This window comes from Mustela nigripes, chromosome 6 (genome assembly GCF_022355385.1).
Source record: "Mustela nigripes isolate SB6536 chromosome 6, MUSNIG.SB6536, whole genome shotgun sequence".
Taxonomy (NCBI): domain Eukaryota; kingdom Metazoa; phylum Chordata; class Mammalia; order Carnivora; family Mustelidae; genus Mustela; species Mustela nigripes.
Window position 1 is genome coordinate 18,480,006 of NC_081562.1, and position 23,267 is coordinate 18,503,272.

Sequence of the window (23,267 nt, forward strand, 5' to 3'; positions counted from 1 at the left end):
GTACCTGATAAAGCAGGCAGAGAGGATCCTTGGTTTGGTCCCCATTCAACCTGTGAAGGTAGTATTACTATATTTTGTGTGAAGGAAGTAGTTCTGAGAGGGTGAGTCATTTGTTCAAGGTCACACAGCTAATGTATGCTGGTGATGGGATTCTGAATTTGCCAGCCATAAGTTCTCTCTGGCACCCCACACCTCTGACAGATACACTTGTCCCAGTACATCTGAATACTTCTGGAGTCTTTTTTTTTTTTTTTTTTTTTAATACAAATATCATGACCCCATCCTCCTATTCTTTGAGGGAAAGGGATCTGTCACTAAGTATTCCTTCTTTCCTTCAAATTGAAATGTGTACCAAAGTGCAAGAAAAATAACTACCCATATTCCCCTCATCCTCATCAGCCACTGTTAACATTTCGACAAGTTCACTTTCATTTTCTTTCATGTATGATTATGGTTTCAAAAGTTACAAATTAACATACTGTTTCTTTAAAAAGAATCACAACTTTAAAGATGTTGCTGAAGTGCTTTCTGGTCTCCTCTCAATCCTGTCATGCTGTGAACTTCCTGGCCAAGGCAGCCTTATTGTGAGTTTAGTATGCTTTTTCCTATATTTCACATAATAAGGATATTGGCAAGTATTGGGCTGTGCTTGCTGTTCTGCAGCCTCTTTGTGTCAGTTCAGTAGATCCGTCCAGAGCACGAACTCTGGAGAAACAGCTATGGCTTTGGGAAAAGCGTTTGACTTCTCTGTACTTCAGTTCCTCTTAATAATAATCTCATCAGTTTCAAAGGGTAGTTCTGAGGATTAAATGACTTAATGCAGGTAAAACCCTCAAAATAGTTACACATGAGATGTTCAGGAGGAATTGCTATGTATTTTTTTTTTCTAAATGCAGTGTTTTGAGATACATACTTGTTGATACATACGGATCAAGTTAATAACTTCTGAAGAGTAGTTTTTTTTTTTTAAAGATTTTATTTATTTACTTGACAGAGACAGATCACAAGTAGGCAGAGAGGCAGGCGGGGAGGGGAGCTGGCTCCCTGCTGAGCAGAGACCCCCCCACCCCCGCCCCATTCGGGGCTCAATCCCAGGACCTGAGATCATGACCTGAACCGAAAGCAGAGACTTTAACCCGCTGAGCCACCCAGGTGTCCCTTCCTTTCCTTTTCTTTCTTCCTTCCTTCCTCCCTATCCATCTGCCTGCCATTCCTCCTGCTTATGCTCTCTCTCTGAGTCAAATACATACATACATACATAAAATATTTAAAAAAATAAATGTTTACTTTTATTTCTATGCACCACAATTTTAGAGAGTCATAGAACTTCAGGGATTCTTAAATTCCTAGCAATATGAAAAGGAGTTAAAGGATTAGGATTTTATGTCTTGAAGAGGGTGGATGGGGCAAGGAAATATTTAAAGGGCTCTTATGGGAGAAAAATACTACTTACTTTTTATTACTTTAGAGGTAAAAGGTCAAGGTGTAGAAATTACAAGGAGCATATTTCAAATCAGTTAAAGGCAATGTTTCTACTGTAGAAGGATGCCAGAAGTCATTGATTTCTAGTATTAGTACTATGAAAACAGCCAGCAAAAGGAAGGGCAGAATCAAAACCAAAATGATGGTATAAATAAGCTTACTTATCCTTAATAGAGACAAAGGATACAAATCTATCCAGCTCCCCCAAGATTGGCAATGGAAGGAGAACATTCCATAATGGGAGAATCACCTGTACCCTATGAATCTCTCACAGTGGTTCTATCTATGTTTAATGAGCAAGACTATCCTTTGATGGCTTGCAGCATAGCAGAGAGGCAACAGGGACATTTAACTTAACTTTAATACATGCTCAGAGTAATAAATGAAACACCAACAGTTGTGTGAACCTGGACCATCTGGTCCCCCTGGCCTGACTCCATATGGTGACAGCTTTCTTAGCCCCTAGCCACCGGGAGCACATATAGACATCCTAGCTCCTCAAACAAAATGTGAAATCTGCAGAGTAAGGGCAGATTTCTCCCAGCATGGTCAGGCTCCATTCCCTGCTTGAGAGCCCTTCTTTTCCTCAGATGTTTAACACCCAAGTCACCATCCCATTAAGGGATGATGTTGCCTGCCAATGGACTTGCATCCTTGTCAGCCTTAGCTAGTAACTACATCAGAACGTAACACAATCGGTTTGGTATTTATAAGAGATATACGGAAGTACTGTGTTTGCATGTGTTGGCTGAGTGCTGAGACAGTGAAGCCTTTGTTTTTGTGACTTGGGGTCAAATAATTAGAAATACACCCAAACCTCTACCTGCTAATCTGCCAACATCCCACTGTTCTCGGTTGTTCTAATTTTCAATTCTTCATGCTTTTATCTAAACATTGTCTGTAGCTCTCTATATTGTTAGCCTCTGCTAGCTCATGTCTTGCACCTTCTTAGAAAAATAGTCCCCTGAGAGTCTTTGCTGCAAGTGCCTCAGTAATGGACTGTAAAATTAGATACCAGCTCCCTGGGGAGATGGCAAAGAAGAAGTCTTCCTCCCTCTGCTAGCATTACACTAATCACCTTACTATAGATTTTATAAGGAAGGGAACAAGCAAATATATGAATATACAGAGTGCTGAGGTTCATGGGTATGCTCAATTAGCATCATTTAATTGATGGGGACACGGAGGTTCTGACTAAGCAACCTGCCTAATGCTAGACACTTGGGGCCAAAACCACTTCAGAGTTGACTTTCCATTTTCACAGTGGTCAGGGCTTTTGGAAACAAAAGGAAAATACCCAGTCAATATTGGTCATATTCACTTCCCATATTCTCCCTGTCCCCCGATGACTCATGCCTTTTCCCCATTGGATGTTCAGTGAGCTCAATCTCTCTCATTTATGCATTCAGTTAATATTTTTTGAGTATCTACTGTTATCAGACTCTATAAAGGTGCTGGGGAGACTGGGGTGAGTCATAGCCATTCCCTGTCCCTACAAAAATGAGAGAAGCTCAGGGTTCCATGAGGCAGCGTTGGCCAGGGAGTATTTTTTGCAGATGTAGTGGTTAAGCTGAAACCTGAAGGGGGTGACCAGGAGAGAGGAAGGGAAAACTTAATTCTAGAACAAAGAAACAAATAACCTGAAAGGAGAGAATAAACAAGTGGTCAGGTAACAGAATCCTCACAGCCTTTCTGTCTGCCAACCTCAGCGTTTCTGGGGACTGAGTCTGGGTTCCAAGAGGTGGGGAGACCTCTAGGCTTATGTGTCATGTTTACCACCTGAAGTTTGGATTTTAAGGTCCTGCCTGTGACCCCTGGGCCTGGAGAGCGGGACTGGATCTAGAATGAATCACGAGGGCTGCCTTTACCCCTCTGGCCATAAGTCCAGAGCGGTCGTGAGCGGTACACGTGTTTACAGGAACATTGCTGCTTTAATCAAAATAAGAAGAACGTTGAGCTCCAGTGGAGGAAAAAATAAAATCTTACAACACAGATGACTTTTAAAATATTCTCTCTTTTAAAATTATTCTCCCCCTTGCACATTCATGGTATGACTATATTTGGTCCTCTCCTGTTGGTGGACATTTAGGTTGCCTTCATTATTTACCTGTACAGATGGTGATGCATTTAACTTTCTGTACAGGTCAGGTGACTATGTATTGACTAGGCTCAGTTGATTAAGCCACTGCCTTCAGCTCAGGTCATGATCTTAGGGTCCTGGGATTGAGTCCCACGTTGGGCTCCTTGCTCAGCAGGGAGCCTGCTTCTCTCTGTGCCTCTGCCTGCCCCTCTGCCTGCTTGTGCTCGCTCTCTCTTTCTCTCTCTCTCTCTGATAAATAAATAAATAAATAAATAAATAAATAAAATCCTTAAAAAAAATATTCTTTCAAGCCCCCAGTATTTATCACGATAGAAAGAACACCCATGCAACTCACCCCCTGCTTAAGAAAGGAAACATTGCATGAGTGACCCAAGTCTGGATACCCTTCTCCATGAGTTTCCTCCTCAGATGTAGCTACTAATCTGAATTCAATGTTACTCCACATATCATTTTAGCCTTTGCTATGTTTAGTTACCCATTAGCAATGCATGGCCTACTTTTGCAAGCTTTGACTTTTTGGAAAATTGGAATCGTATTTTAACAGTTCATTTGTAGTTTCTTTCTTTCTTCCTTTCTTTTTTTTAAGATTTTATTTATTTATTTGACAGAGATCACAAGTAGGCAGAGGTGGGCAGAGAGAGAGAGAGGGAAGCAGACTCCCTGCTGAGCAGAGAACCCGATGTGGGGCTCGATCCCAGGACCCTAGGATCATGACCTGAGCTGAAGGCAGAGGCTTTAACCCACTGAGCCACCCAGGCGCCCCTGTAGTTTCTTTCTTGATGACAGAGTGGTGAATGTTGCTTTGGAGATTGGCTCGAGTCCGTAGTGTTCTGGCTCATTTATTCTCCCCCTTGCACATTCGTGGTATGACTATACTTGGTCCTCTCCTGTTGGTGGACATTTAGGTTGCCTTCATTATTTACCTGTACACATGGTGATGCATTTAACTTTCTGTACAGGTCAGGTGACTATGTATTGACTAGAAGAACCTCAGATTGAAAACTGGCACTGTTTTTAGCTGCAAAACCCTTCAGAGGTGGACATATTTGGGAAATAGCAACACAGAGCTTACAGTTTGAACTTTTCTGATGAAGTTCAATCTCACATGGTGAAAACTGAAAGAGTGCCATGACCCCCCTGATGGTCCATGAGTAGTGATTGCTCCTCAGGAGCCCTGGACTGAAACATGTCCTTTTTCATTTTATGATCCTTTTGGCAAGAAAAGGTGTACAAAGAAGAACACAGGAACAAAAAGGCTCTACTCACCAAAGCCTCGAAAAGAGCCTAGATTAAGCTGCTACTCCAAATCTCTCCAGAAAGGGTCTCCTCTGAGTTTGATGCAACCCCAACACAATGGAGGGGAGGGCAGAGAAGAAATAATCTAACAAAGAGGGAGAAGACAGAGGGAAGAGAAGTCCCAGAGATTACAACAGAGGTTCTTCCAGAGCAAGCAGCATCGTGTCCCAAAAGATGGTCTTCAGGGTGTATTAATCCGGCTGACCATCCAGCCTGAACCTAACCAAGAACTCTCCTCCAGAGCAGGGTGGGGAATAATCTGGAGCCCACTCTAGAATTTAGTTGTGCTGCCCAAGCTTTCCTGAATGTTCTTGGTTTCCTGTTCATCCCGGTGGGTTCGGTTTCCAGATTCTTGCTCAACCAGAGCTGTTCCTGGCCCTCTCCCAAGAGGAGATCAGTAAAATAAATAGGAAGCCCACCTACATCTCCATAAAATCTCTTCTCAAATCCTTATAACTGTCATTTCTTACCCCAAATATTGTAGGGGTCTCCAGACTGCTTCTGCTTCTGCCCTGGGCCTAGTACAGTCTATTTTTTTTTCTTTTTTTTTTTTTTTTAAATTTTTTTTTTTTTTTTTTTGACAGAGAGAAATCACAAGTAGATGGAGAGGCAGGCAGAGAGAGAGAGAGGGAAGCAGGCCCCTGCTGAGCAGAGAGCCCGATGTGGGACTCGATCCCAGGACCCTGAGATCATGACCTGAGCCGAAGGCAGCGGCTTAACCCACTGAGCCACCCAGGCGCCCTATTTTTTTTTTTTTTCAAAGATGTTGTTTATTTGTTTGGCAGAGAGAGACACAGTGAGAGAGGGAACACAAGAAGGGAGAGGGGGAGGGAGAAGCAGGCTTCCCGCTGAGCTGGGAGCTAGATGCCAGGTTCGATCCCAGGACCCTGAGATCATGACCTGAGCTGAAGGCAGAAGCTCAACACTTGAGCCACCCAGGCACCCCACTATAGTCTATTATTAAAACAGCCGCCAGAGTGCTCTTTTCAAAACAGGAGTCCCAAAATGCACCTTTTCTTCCTCATTACCTACTATATGTATCTTCTTATTACCAATCTGAGTGAAAAACTAAGTTCAGATAATGGCTGATAGGTCGTGGTCAGTTACTGCTCTTCCTCCTGTCCTGTTGCCCTCCTCCTTGTTCATTCTGCTCCAGACACTCTGGCATGCTTGATGTTTCTGAGTCATCTTGTGCACTGTCTTGCCCCAGGACCCTTGCACTTGCTGTTTCGCTCACAACTTGCTCTCTCATTGACTTCAGATCTGTGCTTAAATGTCACCTGTTTATTTTTTGAGCCTTTCTTGACCACACTATTTAAAATAGCACCTTCATGGCACCCCTGGAATATCCAATCCCTCTTTGGTTTGGATTTTTTCCATTCCATCTGAAGACTGTATATTCTATTTGTTTTTCATAGTTACTGTTTGTCTCCTGCTTTGAGAACGTGACCTCCCGAAGAGCATGGATTTTTCCCACTCTGTTCACTGTTGTATCCCAGCACTGGGACAGTGTTTGGCACATGGAAGGTGCTTGATTGAATGAATTATTGAAAGCTCCTGTTTACTTCAGACCAATGATTTGGGACATTCTTTGTGAATGTCTTTGATTTGCCCTCAGAAACCTCTGGAATAGGTCAGAACATAACTCTTTCAAGTTTATTCTAAGGCAACAGCCTGGAGTGGTCCAGAAGCTCTCCTTTTCCAGCCTCATTCCATCTGAAAATATCTTCAACTTTTCCTTCTCCTTTTTGAAACATGTTTTCAGGAAAGAAGCTGAGAAAATTTTAGATAATAAAGGGTGAAAGAACTCATCAAACATAATGCATTTTGCCTCCCAGGGAAAAGTATATCCATACCAAGCTGAGAGAAGCAAAGTATCATAAGTCCTTATTGGGTATCTATCAATGAAGCCAAAATGGTGTGAGGTGCTTTTTCTCTTTTTCTTACTGAGCTACCAGGTAACACTATTGTCTTTATTTTAAACATAAATAAATAAGAGTTCAGGATGACCAGCTAATGCGTACAGAGGTGATGAGCAGCAGAACCAGAAGTTGAACTCAGAGTAGTTTCCAAAGCCCATCTTTCCTCTGTTACACCATTCTCCTTTTCTTGAGGAATGAAATGGAAGAAGAAAGAATGAACCCCAAACTTGAAGAGATCCACAAGGGCAAGTCCATTGTTCACCATTGGGAATTCTGTGTATCTGCAGTTTTATTCACTACTGACCAAGACCCCTGTAGAAAGGTTTTTCTTAAGGATGGGAACAGGAAAGGATTTCTGGCCAATTCCTTTTTTTTTTTTTTAAGATTTTATTTATTTATTTGACAGAGAGACAGAGAGAGATCACAAGTAGGCAGAGGCAGGCAGAGGGGCGAGGGTAAGAAGGATCTCTGCAGAGCAGAGAGCCCGATGCGGGGCTCAACCCCAGGACCTTGAGATCATGACCTGAGCTGAAGGCAGAGGCTTAACCCACTGAGCCACCCAGGCACCCCCTGGCCAATCCTTATTAAAAGAGGCTTTTCATTTCAGTTTATTTTTCTCTGAGTCCCTACACTCTCTGCTCAAGAGTCCTAATTAATTAAGGTGTTACACCGTTATCTTTTATGTGTAGATTGGCTATGGGACAAATCATGAAATTGTCCTCAAATTTTTCTTGCCTCCACTCAGATGTCCATGTCAATAACAGAAAGAGTTCTTTCTTTGTCCCTCACCCAAAAATACGGTGAGTGTATGTGGGTCTGTTTGTATACCTACCCAGACCCCTTGCTTAAAAATAAAAGTTCATTTACTAAAAGGTAACTATGATCATAATCAGCTTTGAAGGTTGATTTCTAAAGTCTCTCTTAGCAACCAAGATTATTGGTATCTGAGCTGGAAAAACTCCAATAAGCAAATTGCATGCCAAACTTGAGAATTAATTTTCAATAAATTGATTCAAATGGGAAAGAAATAGCTTAGAGAGTTTGGCGGAGTGTTCTTAGCCAAAAACTTCACTCACATTTAAAAGACATATTTTTCGTTTCATTATATGTATAATATTGTAAGTCTTTTGACAAATAAATAGAAGTTGTACATAATTTCATAATAACTCATTTTGATGCATTTTATTCTAGTCTTCTTTCTTTCTTTCTTTCTTTCCTTCTCTCTTTCTTCCTTTTTTTTTTTTTTTTTTTTGACCTGGGCATAGTTTTTTAAAACATGTTATAATTATCACATACTTAAATTAATCATAAGTATTTTCCCAAGTGGTTATCATTGTAACCATTTAAAAAGCAATGTTAATTTTTCTTTGTAAAAGTGTAAGTGTTGTTTTTAGAAAAGTTGAACTATGATGAAAAAAATAGACAGAAACAAAAATCATCTGTAGGCCCATTGTCTATAGACTACTACTGTTAACATATTTTAGAGTGATTACTGATACTGTTTTAAGCATTTTTTTAAAAGATATTATTTACTGGGACCCTTGGGTGGCTCAGTCAGTTAGGAGTCTGCCTTCAGCTCCAGTCATGATTCCAGGGTCCTGGGATTGAGTCCTGCATGGGGCTCCCTTGCTCAGCGAGGATCCTTCTTCTCCCTCTTCCTGCTGCTCCCCCTGCTTGTGCTCTCTCTTTCTCTGACCAAATAAATAAATAAAATCTTTAATTTATAATTATATGTGATATATAATTATATTATACATAATACCATTGTATATCATATGTAATTGCATTATATATAATTTATATTTATATATATAAATAAAATATTTTATTTATTTATTTGGTCAGAGAGAGAGAGCAAAAGAGAGAGAGCATGAGTTGGGTGAGGGGTTGGGGGCAGAGGAAGTTTCTTTTTTTAATTGAAGTATAATTGACATACAACAGTCTATCAGTTTCCGATGTACATCATAGTGATTTGATATTTTTATACATTACAAAATTATCTCCATCATAAGTCTAGTTACCATCTGTCACCATACAAAGTTATTACAATAATATTGACTAATTCCCCATGCTGTACAATACATGCCCATGACTTATTATTTTGTAATTAGAAGCTTCCAACCTGTTAATCCCCTTCACTTATTTCTCCTGTCCCCCAATTGGAAGCTTCTAATTTTCTAAACATTTTGTATCATATTGATTGATTTGTGAATGTTACCTGCTTTTCAAAAGCGGCATAATCTCCACTGAGTGATTCCACTATCATTTTCCTAATTGTTTCCCTATTGTGGGGAGTTTGGTTAGGTTATGAATTTTGGTGAATTTTTTTCCCCCATAAGTTTGATCTCCAGCCTTATAAAAACTGAGTCATGGGGTCTATGTTGTTTTATGGCTATTCCTAAAGTGAGAGTCTTCTCTCTGGAAGTGCTTTTGCGGAGGGCGGAAGTTTGGTGTTGAACACAGCAGCCTATAGTCGGTCTTCAAGCCCTTTCTCTGGCTCCCACCTTTGCTACTCTTTCCATCACCTGCTCTATTCTTGAAAACAAACATGCCAGAGGTGTGTCCACTCTTGGTTCTCAGCTTTGCTGTATTTTCTGCTTTACACAAGGCAGGAACAGGTAATCTCTTCTTTTAAACTTTCAACCTGGGCAAATAGTAGGTGGATCTTCTCTTTCTTTCTGAGCCAAGAAGGGTGACATTGCTCTTTGCTTTGTTTAGGGAGTTACCTCTGTTTGTCTGGAAAGCTCCAGAGCAACCGTTATCTCTGGTCTTCCCTCCTCCACACACAGACTCTCTTTCTCTAGGTGGGACCCTCACATTGGGCTTCCTGGCTGGATTCTCTTAAGCTGGTGCCCACAAACAATGGCTCTATCATGTGCCCTCCGATCATGAGGAAGAAAGTACAGTAAGAGTACATGTTTGGGGTTACTTATTGGTTTGCCATACCCAGAACTTTTTATCTTTGTGCTTTGCACACTAGTAATAATAATGATAAAAGCTGATATTTGCAGAATTCTCATGATATCCCTGGCAGGAAGGCAGGGTGAGTCAGAACACCAATGACTCTCCAGCCACTTCTGGAAAAGCATCATTATCTCTGATTTCATATTTTACAACTTCCTTAACCTACTCAAAGCCTTTTTAGAAAGGCCACGGAACATAATTCTAAACTGTGAGGTGATAATCAAAACAAAAAGTGTCATCATTGTAATTCTCCATGTTTTCTCTTCAACCACATGCCTTTAACCATCAAGGATAAAGTTATACCTCCTGGGGCACCTGGGTGGCTCAGTTGGTTAAGTGTCCTACTCTTGATTTTGGCTCAGGTCTTGATCCTCAGGGTCATGAGATTGAGTCCCGCATCAGGCTCCACGCTGGTGTGGAGCTAGCTTGGGATTTTCTCTCTCCCTTACCCTCTGCCTCCCCACACTCCCCTGCAAAAAATATACTTCCTGAAGTACAAGATAGATGAATTTCATTTTTTGGAATTATAGAATCAATCAAGTAAGTTTTGTTTTTATTTTATTCATTTAAATGTTTGGGATAACTCCTATTATTTATTTGTTTTAAGAAAATATAGAGCATATTCCTTGGTTTTCTTCACAAAGGAGGACAGTCCGTCAATGAAATCAGACTTTTCAGAGTAAGAAGCAGATGACTACCATGCATTTAAATTTGAGGATCAGGTTACATAAATGACTTTTTCTTTTTCATGACAAAACTGATAATAGCTAAAACATGATAGCCAAAGACATGGAAGTTGAGTAGCTTTAGTGATTATTGTTTTAATAAAACCCACATGTACATGAATGTTCCCTTCTCAATGAAGCCTCATGTACCCACCTTATTTAGTTCTACAATTTGTCCTCACTTCCCCCGCCCCCCCACACCCAGGACTGCCTAGCCCCTTCACCATGCTCGGCTTGGTGTTTTTTTTTTCCCCTTGGGCTTTTTCATTACAATCATTATAATACATAAATACATAATAATAATTAATATAATACATAATAATATATAATAATAAATATAAATATTATAAATAATATAAAATAAAAATAATAAATAATAATATAATACATAAATCCGTTAGTTATAGTTTATGTTTGTTATTTGTCTCCCTCAATTTAAATGTAAGCTTTATAAGGGAAACTATCTTGGTCTGTTTCGCTCACTAATATATACCAACTCCCTGGAAGGTTGGTCAGTACCTGGGAGGTACTACCTACATTTGTTGTATAACCTGAATGAAAATTAATTATATAAAAATATGAATGATAGTCATACTACCATTTTTATACTAGCTAATTTTTACTGAGCATTTACCATGTACCTGGGGTTATACAAACACATGTCAACCAATGCTCCCAACACATTTATGAGGCAGGTATCATTAATACTGCTAAATTACAGATGGAAAAACTGAGCACTAGAAACATGAAAGCAAATTGTCTAATCTTACAATCCATATGAGAACTCTGATTTAAACCCAATAAGCCTGATTCCTGGGGATCCTATTTAAGCTGGGCAATGTTGCTTCGGTATTATTAATTTACTGAGAAATTATCATTGAGATTCCAGGGGATTTCATTTGGGAAGGAGGTTTTCCCTATGAATACATTTTTTGCCAACTTCTGCCCTAGACATTTGAACCAAACCAAAATCCTAGGTTTGCAGCTCTAAGCCTTTAGCAGATTTCTGTAGCATTTGCACTTTTCCCTCCACCTTTTATTACTTGGTTTTGCACAGAGAAGTAAACAACTTTTGTTACTTTAAGGACTTTCTTCTACTCTTATATATAAAAAAAGTCCTGTTCTTTCTCTCTCTGCATTTTATTGTGTTGCGTGTTTTGCTCTGGTTATGTGTGTGTGTGTGTGTGTTTAAGCAGGTTACAGCCTCAACCTGGGGCTTGAACTCACGACCCTCAGATCAAGAGCTGAGCTGAAATAAAGAGCTGGAAGCTTAACCAACCACCCAGGCCCCCCTCTAGTTGTGTGTGTTTTGTCTGTATTAATTCCAGTGACTGTCCCCTTCACACTCCCACTTCTCTTTTCTAGGAGAATGATATAAACCTGACCCACATCGAATCCAGACCTTCACGCCTAAAGAAAGATGAATATGAATTTTTTACCTATCTGGATAAACGTAGCATGCCTGTCCTAGCAAACATCATCAAGATTTTGAGGCATGACATCGGTGCCACTGTCCATGAGCTTTCTCGGGATAAGACAAAAGACACAGGTAAGGAACAGAGGGATTTTGCAACACAAGCAACTTTTCATTCTCTTCAAAAAGTACTGGCAAAAGTAGTGTCTATTCTTGTAGACCACTGCAGGGGGCTAAGCTGGAGGAAGTATGTTAGGGACCTAAAGGAGTACCTCGCATTTTAGACATTTAATAAACGTGCTTTTTTTTTCACTTCCTTAAGATAACTATTCCTTATATTAGTAATTTTCTTTCTCTTGCTGCCGTTTTATATATTCTAAATTTTAGCAAACATGAATAAAGCTGTTATGAACATTCATGTACAGGTTTTTGTGTGGATATGAGTTTTTAACTCATTTGGGTAAATACTTAGTAGTGTGATTGCTGAAATGAACTGTTTTCTTTTTTCCTCAATAATCAAAACACTTTGTTCTACCATTAAAGTTTTTTTTTTTTTTGCCAGAACAGTGAAGACTGGGACCTAAGAGGATTTCAAACTCTGTAGCAGAAAATAACATTTTAATTGGCAGAGATGCCTTAAAATGAGAGAAGACCCACCTCTTTCTACAGACCATTGAAACATTTTCTAAAAGATACCTGCAAAGCCTTCCTAGGAGATCTCTCTTCTCTTCCTCCCCTTCTCTTCCTGTGGCTGCTACCAAGACGGGGAAGTTTATTCCCGGATTCTGCCCCTGCAGAGCATAGAAAGCCAAGCCCACGGGCTCAGGTCACTGAAGGGCAGGCACTTGGAATTCCTTTGGAGACTAACCGTATTTGCCTTCCTTCCCTTCCATCTCCCGAACTGCTTTGCTGATGAACGCTTTCTCTTGCTTTTCTGGCCACCTGCTCCCCATAGGAGCTGCAGGCCTTCAGGACAAAGGGCCTGCCGGATCCTGGGGCAAACTCTGCCCCTGCTTGGAGCAGGTGGAGGCTGGGCCAGCTGGGGTCCTGGGGTAGGAAATCGAAGCAATTGACGAGCAAGGCAGGCAGCTCCTTGGGGAGCCAGGGAAGACACATGTAGATCAACTGAAGGGCGGGCAGCCTGAACTAGAGGCTCAGAAAGGAAGTTCTTAATGGAACCGTGCAAGAAGAGTTAGAAGTCCAGACTCCAGAGCCAAGGTGCATTACACTTGGTGTAACTTTGGGCCAATGACTGACGTTCACAATCTCCCACTGTATCAAATGGGGGTAACAAAAGTCGGCCTCGTAGGATTAATGAAATAATACCAGTGGAGCATCGAGAACCTCGCAGATGGTGATTAAGGGTTTAATATATGTTCTCTATTCTTACCATCACCTTCACTGTTATTATAAATCATGACCCCAGCACAGGAGCCATGAAAAGCCAGCCTGTACACAACCAACTTTTTAAGAGATTCTGAGAACTGCCAAATGACCTCAGAGGTCGTTCAGCCCAGCAGACCCCTTAATTTTTCATTGTAAAAGACTGAGGCCATGACTTGCCTGAAGGCACAGAGTGAATTCTGTATGGTTACGGGTAAGCCTGCGTCATGCACCACTCTGCACCAGGCATCCTGATAGGGGCTGGGGGAAGAAAGGCTCAACACTCAACATTCTGAAGATGCTCACTGGCTGACAAGGGTGAGGAGACACCCAGGTGAATAGCCCAGGGGCAGGTGTTGTGATGAGAGCAGGTGATGGAATCTGGCAGGGGGTTGACCTTTGAACTGGGTTGACATATGACCTAGTGAAGACAACCCTGGTAAGACAAACCCTTGAAAACAACACGTGTCTCATTTCATTTATTCATGTGGTTGATTGTCCCAGCCCCTATAGGCTCCCCCCCATCTGGCATAGTTTCCTGACCCCAGTGTCCATGGAACAGAACAGTTGTTCAGGGTGCTAATGGTGCTAAAACAACACAGTCTTGCCCCAGCAGAGCGGGGTGGCTCTTTGGGTTTCTTGGTTTTGTGACCTGGAGTCTGGGCCCAGAAACAGATCCTTTTAGGGAAAACAGCCATCCCTTTGCGGAGCTGTTCTTTTTCATGGTACTCAGTGTGAGAATGATTAGAGGAAGAATATCATTATGGTAGATCTGAACCTTTGGTTCTTTTACTCGACAAAAATGCCCTTTCTTTTGAGGGGCTTAGATATCAGGAGTGAGTTTGACAGAAGGTTGAAGTGGGAGAGCTGAACCCCTCGAATCAATTAGGCTAAACCACTTTCCACTCTCATTTTTAAACCATTCAAAAGGACATGTGGGTGATAGAAAATGAAAGTTTCCAGTTTCTTAATTGCTAAAGTTCCCCACCCAAAACAGCTTAAGGGAAGGTTAATTATGGTGACATGTTAAAGAAATCCCAACCTTCTAAAATGCCTCCTGGAGAAGCTGATGTGACTTTAATAGGATTTTAATCCAGAGAGTCTTTTGAATACTTGAGGTCTATTCTCTTGCTACCCTCTCTCCTGATGACCTCAAATCCTTCTTCAACCCAACATGAAAGAGCATTAATATCTTCTATCGATCAATCTACTAATCCTTTTACCTTTCCCTTTGAATCTTCTGCATGACATTACGTTTAGAGGGGGATGGAAAATTCCTACATGGAGGCAGATTGCAGCCAGGAGAAGCAGACGGATGGACTGATTTGGCTAGACAGAGGTATAGGATTATCACCTTTTGAGAAATTTATCCGATTGGAATTATTTTTCCAAGAGCAAATGGACATCTGGTGGATTTTGTTCAAGCTGTGGTAATTATAAGAGTCTGTGGTGGAGGCAAAGGGAGTCCACACTGCCAGTATGACCACATTTTCTGTGGGGGAATGGGAGGGCTACTTATCTATTTTTTCATCTATCTATTTATCTGTTTACCTGTCTGTCTGTTTGTCTGTGTTTCTCTCTGTTTGGCCTGGGGGCACTTATAGTTTTGTCTTTTTTCTTTTCTTTTTAAAAAATATTTTATTTATTTATTTGACAGAGATCACAAGTAGGCAGAGAGGCAGGCAGAGGGAGAGGGAGAAGCAGGCTCCCTGCTGAACAGAGAGCCCCATTCAGGGCTTCATCCCAGGATCCTGAGATCATGACCTGGACCGAAGGCAGAGGCTTTAACCCACTGAGCCACCCAGGTGCTCCAGTTTTGTCTTTTTTATTGGATTGATTCCTGAAGCAGTGATTTAAGGGAAATAGTTACTGTGAGAAGACAAGAGCAACATCATGACATTCATTCCTTCCCCCTTACACACCCTTGCCTGCTTCCAGCCCAGCAGTCCAGCCCCCTTGCTGTTCCAGTAGGGCTGCCCTGATGGGCAGGGCCTGGATAAGGCTACAGTCTCAGATCAGTTGTTGGGGGAGGAAGACTAGAATTCCTTGAAGATTGTGGGCAAGATGGTACATATACCTGTGCATGCATATTTTTAAAGAGCGATTTTCAAAGGGATCATGGTTCCCAAGGAGTTGAAGACCCTTAGAGAGAAGCTGCTTAGGGCTGTAGGGGTTTCCAGATGGCTGAGGGGACGGGTTCCCTGTTCCTATCGCCCGTGCCCACTTTTCCTCTCTCCCTGCCTCTGTTGTTCTGTTCTGTGCTGCCGTCTTCCCTTTGTCCTCTTCATGGTTCCAAACCTACTCCTGTGCATTTCACTTTGCCCCAAGGGCACCTCTCAGGGCTGAAGATGCTTGTTTGTGGCCCCGGGCCTGCAGGAGACCAAGGATATGCATGTTTGTAAAAACACACAGGATTGACAGCTTTTTTCAGTCCGCCTGGATGCTTGCTGGGTGCGATTGATGTCATAAGTCATGACAGCTGGGCGTGAGACTTTTGCTTCAGCAGAATGCTGCATTGATACGAGCAGACCCACAGCTAAGAGGATAAACCAAAGCAAGGGGTGTGTACCAGGCCCAGAGCTGGAAGCAGAGCTGGTATTGTTGGTCTGGGGCTCGCTCCCTTGCAGTCTGTTAGAGGCAGCTCAACTCACTGCCAAGGGAAGATCCAAGGGAAGATCCAAGATTCTAGAGCCCACTCCATTTGCCAGGTCACAGGGCTTCAAGCTAAGGAAGATCATAAATTTATAAGCGGTCTCTTATTTGCATGCCCAATCCCATGTTTTCAAAGTTCTTTTCTATTCAGTTGTTTTGTTTAAGCTTTGCAACAGCCAACTCAGATTGCTGGAGCAAGAAGATAACGGTATTCCCATCTTCAGTATTAGGAAAGGAGACACAGTGCTCATTTGGAACAATGAAGTTTCTGCAGTCCATGCGGTCCTTCAGGTTTACCCTGTTAAATACATTTTCTCTGTGTGACAGGTGTGATTGGAGGTGATAAGAGAATATGAAATGATTGTAACAATGTCAATTTGCCATTCATGTTGCATTGAGGGAGCACCATAGTGACTCAGAAAAAAACAGGAATTTAGAGTCAAGAATTAGCACTTGGATTCCTCTTCTGTGAACTGCCAGCTAGATTTGAATCCCATCTGACCACCTGACAGCTGGGTGACCTCCTAATCTCTTGTTTCTCCCATGTGAAAAAGAGCTAAGACCAACTCGGCCACTTTCTAGGGCTTATAGGAAAGATCATGCAAGATACTCTGAAGGTTATGGTGTTTGATGGCTTGAGATTGCTTCCCTTGAATAGCCCTTGAACTTACACATCCTTAATCCTCAGTAGGGAGGGACTCTATAATCCACAACACCAGCCAACTATTAGGTTATTTGACACCACCAGCTGTGTAGGTATGGACAGTGACTAAGCTAATCTATAAGGAGTTGGTGACAGCGACACCCTCACTGGGTCCAACCTTACCTGGCAACTGGGGACCCAGCTTCATGTGTAGGACGATGTGAGGGGTGCTGGGAATGACCTGTCACCTCCAAATCTTACTTCCTGTGAATATGCTTTTGATGCATACCCTTACCAGCTTGTCCATGTCTTGTATTAGCAGTAGTACTGGTCTAAGAGATAGAAGGCCAGCTTCTCATGTAGGTTCCTTCCTTCTTCCTCCCTTGCTTCTCACTTCCTTCTTTCTTTCCTTCTCCTCTTCCTTACCATTCTGGCAACACCGATGACCCAAACCAGTATCCTCTTTTTGTTGTTGTTGTTGTTTTCATTCTCTTTGAAATTTTTGTAACATTGAACCATGGATTAATCATTTTTTTATAGCATTTAGCCATGGATTAAAGATTTAATCCATGATACCCCTGGAAATCTCTCTTTCCTTAGTATTTTATAAATTATGTGGTTCTTACTTATTAAAATCCTGACTCTTGAGGGTTTCTTTCTTTTTCTTTTACTACTCCCTCTCAAAGACCACAGTCAGCTTTGTCACTTTCTTCTCTTTCATCCACATCTATGTTCTTTTTTTTTTTTTTTTTTACAGCTCAAAGGCCTCACGTTTATTACCAAACCAACCCACTGGTGCAGAGCTATAGTAACAGAAAAATCTTTCGCTGATAAATGGTATCTATTGGCCAGGCAGAAAGGTGTTTACAGGGTGATGGAATAGAACACATGATCCTCAAGTAGCTTAATTAAATACGTGGTGCCAATTAGGTGTGTCATCGCATGATGTGGAATGCCTTAGAGACCCAGCTTGGTTCTCCTCCAGTGCCTTCTCTTGGAGTTGTACCTGATTTTATTACCAGTTTTCATCCGAATCCACTGGGGAATGGGACGATTCTGCTTTTGTTTCTTGGCCAGGAATCGCTTGATCCTGAAAGTCTTGTGAGAAGACATGGGCAATTAACAGCGCGCAGCACACCCACATCTATGTTCTAATTCAGTTAAACATTCATTTGTGTAACTTACAATCATGGGGTACCCATTCAGTGTCAGCCACAAGATAAGGATGCAGTAGGGAAAAAACCAAACATGGTGCCTAGACCCTTACGTGTCTTATAATCGAGTAGGTAGTTTCTATGTGGCATGATACACGCAGGAATAGGAAAGCATGGGTCGCAACAAGAGCACCTAGGAGGTGCACTGAAGCCAGTGTTGGGCATGGTAGTGAGAAGGGAGAGACAGACAGGGTATGCAAGAGCCTTTCAATGTATTCTGTTTGTCTTCAGGTAGATCGTCCATAACTCCAGTTGTAAGTGGCTGGTACTCAGACTGAGTGACAATGTAAGCTTTCAGAAACCAGAACTTGGTATCTGGGGATATAGTGGGCCACTTGCCAGTAGATGTCTATAAGATACGTGACATCTTCACAAGGATATTGGGAGGATAGTTCCAGTTTAGGATGGTGGTTGGAATAAAGGATGCTGTGGGTCATTCTTTTATTTTTTTCATGATTTTTATTCATGATATTATTCATGATTTCACACATATCCATTCATTCTTTCCACCATCAATTTATTGCAGCATACTTTTACCTCTTTTCTTCATGCTAAGGCCCTTTCGTTTGTCTGGTTTTCATTGTATTTTAACATGTGAAGAGATCAAATGCTTTGCCTTTCGCATCACTGATAAAAGCGAGCCCTGAACCCACCACTCCTCTGCTCTGTCCAGAAGGAGGAAGGAACTAGCTTGACACCAACAGCCAGAATTTGGTTCACCTGTTCTTGCCAAGACCTTCTTGAGGGACCTTCCTTCTCTCTTCCTTCTCCTTCTCTTCCTTCTTCTCTCTTAAAAGAGAGAAATAAAACCGCCAAAAGCCTTCAACCTGCATGTTGTTGGCACACTACCCTTCTCCTTTGGGGGGAGCTGTTGGGATCAGCACACCAACGCTTCTGCAGGAGGCTGGAGGCCATTGCTTCAGAGGAGACATCCAGGAGCCTGGAAAGAGGGAGTGAGAACACCCTTCTATTCTGGGCCCAGGAAAGAAGGATTTATTGCCCTCCCTGAGACAGGCTGGAGGCAGAAGTCTGGGGCAAGTCTCGGTGCCTTGCTGGCTAGCCCCTGGGGCTGGTGGAAGTCTGCTGGAGGGAGAGGGTTCATGGGACTCAGCCTGCACCTTAAACTGCTATAAATTTAACGGGCCTTCTCTGACCCATTGATCAGGAAGCAGGCTCCGCCAAGCCTGTGGCGGCCTCTTACTCAGGAGCACTCCTAAGCTAGCCACCCCTCGGCGTCCGGGCTGAGCAGTTGACCCCGACTTAATGAGACCACGACGTGGGTGTCCAGGGTCAGTTGTCCTGCAGACTGCTTCCCTTGGAGCCAAATCAATATTTATTAATGATCTGTCCCCCTCCAGTGCCTCTGGCTTCACAGAGGGCCTCTGTTGCACCAGCCTGCCCAAGTCATTCATTAACGCCAAGCCCAGCGGCCCGTGAGGCGGTCGAGGGGCCCAGAGAAGCCAGCCCACCGCGGAGATATTTGCAAAGGTCATTAATGAGCTAATCTGATTTAACTTTTCAAGACGAAGGCCTGGGTCGCCGGGGTCAGTCTCTCTTCCCAGCACTGTGCCAGGGTGGGGGAGAGGCCCACCACTGCCACTGAAGAAGAGAAAGGAAACGTGAAGTTTCTACCCCTAAACCAGGGAGGCTTGGGAAGGGAGATAGAGATAGAAGGAAGATGGGGAGGACCCGGAGCTCCCCTAGGGATTTTCTTCAAGCACTTTAAATTCCTGCTTTAGTGTGTGACCTCCTTTCTGTCTCCAGGTAGGAGATCAGGAATCTAAAATCAACCCCCCTGCTGCCCCCTCACCTTATGCTAAGCCCAACGGAGTAGATCTTCAGAATCCTCATTTCACAGTAAGCGCAGTGATCTTAACAAGTCCCTTCTCCCTTCAAGCCTCAGTTTGCTCATCAGAAAAACAGAAATAATGTCCACCCGCTAGCATCGCTTTGAGAATTCAACCGGTAGAAATAATACCCTTACCATAGTATCTGGCGCATGCTAAACTCGCAAAAAATTAACTTCCAAAGGAAAAAAAAAATAGCTCTAACTTTTGCTGGGAAAATTAGAAGATCCCAGGTTCATAGGTATGAGCTCTGACCCTGCCACCCGTGGCCTCTGAGACCCTACTTAACCAGAGAAGTGTTTCTGGGTTTTCTTTGTGAGGTTCACATGTAAAGATGGGAGTTCGACTTACTGTGCACGGGTCCGTCGCTCGCACCCTAACCAAAGAAGCAGGCCAGGGATCGGCCGCCTCACCCATTTCACAGAGGAGAAGCTAGAGCCTCAGGAATCAAGTCACTTGCTCAGAGTCACAGAGTTTGTGGGTGGGAGAGATGAAACTTGAACACAGACCTGCCGGCTTCAGGCCCAGGATGTGCACACACTTTGCACAGGGTAAGGTGTAAGCTTTACAGCTGGGCCTACAACCAGTCCACTTTCCCTGGAGCTGCTCAGTCTCACCGACTCTTGGGCTGGGTGCATCTTCAACTGCAGATGAAGGGCCCCTGCTTCTACAGGACACCTGCTCCATCAAGGGTCAGGAAACAAGAAGGACTGGCGTCTACCAGCTGTAGGCTTCTGCTGCTCTCTGAAGACTAGCCATCTGTCTGTCCTGGTGGGGTTCCAGCCTTCATCTCCTCCATTTTACCCCAGTCTTCCCTTCTGCCTCCTGCCCCGGGGACTTCAAGCTCTGGCATCACACAGGAGACTAATGGTCTTACAGGTACATAAAAACAAATACAGATACGTAGATATAGGGGCATGCAGTACTTCGACCTCTCTGAACTTTGAGACACATGCCTACCTGCATAAATAAATATGTATGATATACGTATATAAATGTATGTGTAGTATTGGAAGAAATAAATATGATAGGCTCTAAAACAAAGTGTAGGCTTCATACAAAAAGGCAAAGGCTTGTTCCTGTTTTGTCTGGGGTCCTCTGTAGTCTCCTTTCCTTTAGTGCTTGGTCACTTCATGTGCTTCATGGCCACATTGAGGAAGTGAACCATGTCGGGACCTTGCTTCTCCCATCCCCAACAACCAGAACTTGCCTCTCTTGGGTCTCATTTCTTTAAGCCTTGCCTTGCTCTCCACGGTGATGCTGGTGAACTCCATCTCTTAGTTGTGGGCCTGGCCTGAGTCTTCTTTCTACCCCAGATGACACATAGGCATTACACAGTGTCCTCTGGGAGATGATGCTTTAGCCTCAGGTGAGGTCTGGGGAGGGGACAGGTGAATAGATCCAAAGGTAAGGTTGCTGCCTGGGAAAAGTGTGTACCAGGATTGTCACCCCTTGTCATTTGGCCTTCTACAATGATAGTAATGATAATAATGGAACCAATTACTTAAAAAGCACTTGTTGTGTGCCACACATGGTTCTAAGCACTACTCACGCATTAGCTCATTTACTCCTCACATACTCTGAAGGCCATAATATGATTATAGTCATTTTACTAGTGTGGGACACTGGAGGATAGAGGTTAAGTAATTTTCCTGAAGTCCCAAAGTTATCAAGTAGTAGAGGCAAGATTTGGACCCAAGCGATTTGGCTCTGAAATCCGTATGATTAGCCACGAAGCTTCGCCACTTCTCTAGCCTAGCTGTGTTCTGGGTCTTTTCTGGTTGGTGACAAGGTTCCAAAACTACCAGAGTTCCCTGGACAGGGGTTAGTGCCCCCACAGTCTTGCAGTGCTGCCTGGGGGTCCCTCATAGTCTCTGTGACAAGGACTAGGGGCTTGGTGGGCTGCTCCCACATTTGTCTCCTCAAGACTCAAATACTTTGAGGTTTTGCAATCTTCTCATATTCTTTGATTTTTTTTTTTCTTTTCTTTCCTGGGTTTGTCTGAACTAACCCTTTGATCCATCTAGTGTTCTTCCTTTAGAGGAGCTAAAAAAAACAGAAAAACACCCAGAGCTGAAAATATGCTGATTCTGCTGCCCTCTGGCGTTCAGCGGGGAGACGGCCGCACACACACCTCTGAATCCCAGATCTGTGGAGCAGAACCTTGTTCCTTCTGGAGAGGAGAGAGAAAGGGGAGGAGCAATGCATTTTGTGCTCAGTATTCCCAGAAGCAAGCAAGATGGGCATCCTGAATGAACTAGAAGCACATCTTTCACATGCCCTCTGGCCAGCCTCAGCCCTTCACAGCATTCTGGTAGGGCTCAAAAATACAAAACCCAAAAAGGATTACAGTAACAAGTGAATCCCATACCCCAAGTAGTATAGAAGGGGGGAAACTGAGGCTCAAGATTTGAAAGCCTGTTAGTCTCGGACCTTAACTGTGAACGGGCTTCTGACTGCAGTCTCCCTTCTCTCCTCTTCCTCCTCCTCCTCTTCTTCCTCCCTTTCCTCCCTCCCCCTCCTTCTCTTCTTCCTCTTCCTGCTTTTTCTTTCTTTTTATCACCATCATTAAATTCTTCATCACCCTCATGGTTAATACAGAAAAGCATTTACTGAGAAACATGTACTGTGCTAAGATAGATCACATTTGCTATAGTATTTAACTCATGCAAAAATGAAGGAATATAGAAAGATGATTCTAATCTACATTGTAGATACAACACTAAGGCTCTAAGAGATAAAATACTTGCTCAATTACACAACAAAATAAGCAGCGGACTTTCTAGTTTTGCCTGAAGGCTTCCTACTCTGCTTGCTAAGCTAAGGGCAGAGTTAACAAAAATTCCCTGGAGCTTACTAGTGAACCATAACTGTGTTTACTATGTTCCAGTACTGTTCTCAGTGAACACAACTATTAACTGGTTTAACCTCGTATTGTTCCATCAAGTAGTACTGCATTGTGCTATCATTGGTCCCATTTTTACAGTTAGGGAGACCGAGGCACAAAGAGGTTTCATAATTTCTTCTGGGCGTCACAGATAAGAAGTACAGAGACAGCATTCCAGCCAATAGGTGGCCAGCTCTGTTGCCCTGGGTCTTGAAGATTGCCAGACTGACTCTCTCTGAGACAAACAGGGAGACAGTTCTGGATGAAAGACAGATCCTGACTATCCCAGATCCCCTTGAACTATGGCGAGGCAGTGTCAGGGTGCCAAGACCCTCCCTCTGGGATCTGGAATCACAGGATGATATATGAAATAATATCTCCCTCACTTTCCATATCCTTACACTGCTTTCTTTTTCAAGAATGTCCTGGCAGGGGCACCTGGGTGGCTCAGTCAGTTAAGCATCTGCCTTTGGCTCAAGTCATGATCTCAGGGTCGTGGGATGGAGTTTCACATCAGGAACCTTGCTCAGCAGAGCGCCTGTTCTCCCTCTGCCTGCTGCTTCCACTGCTTATACTCTCTTTCTCTCTGACAAATAAGTTTAAAAAAAAAATCTTTAAAAAAAGAATGTCCTGGCACTTTATCTATTTAAATGTATTTATTTTTACTTTCTGGCCACCCACCCCCACTAGAATGTAAGCACCACAGCGGTGAAGACTCCTTCAATGTCTAGTGCCCT

General features: G+C 42.9%; 2 protein-coding genes across 2 annotated transcripts in view; one reads left to right on the forward strand and one right to left on the reverse strand.

Moving 5' to 3' along the window:
• Window positions 1-23,267, forward strand: part of PAH (phenylalanine hydroxylase) — a 71,964-nt gene that overhangs the window by 8,971 nt on the left and 39,726 nt on the right. The window contains exon 3 of the mRNA XM_059402224.1: window positions 11,856-12,039. Within this exon, the coding sequence (XP_059258207.1) occupies window positions 11,856-12,039 (184 nt within the window). The remainder of the gene's footprint in view (window positions 1-11,855; window positions 12,040-23,267) is intronic.
• LOC132020496 (large ribosomal subunit protein eL39) lies at window positions 17,334-17,736 on the reverse strand. Its single transcript, XM_059404640.1, has one exon. It carries the CDS (start codon window positions 17,693-17,695, stop codon window positions 17,540-17,542), a length of 156 nt encoding a protein of 51 aa, XP_059260623.1. The 5' UTR covers window positions 17,696-17,736; the 3' UTR covers window positions 17,334-17,539.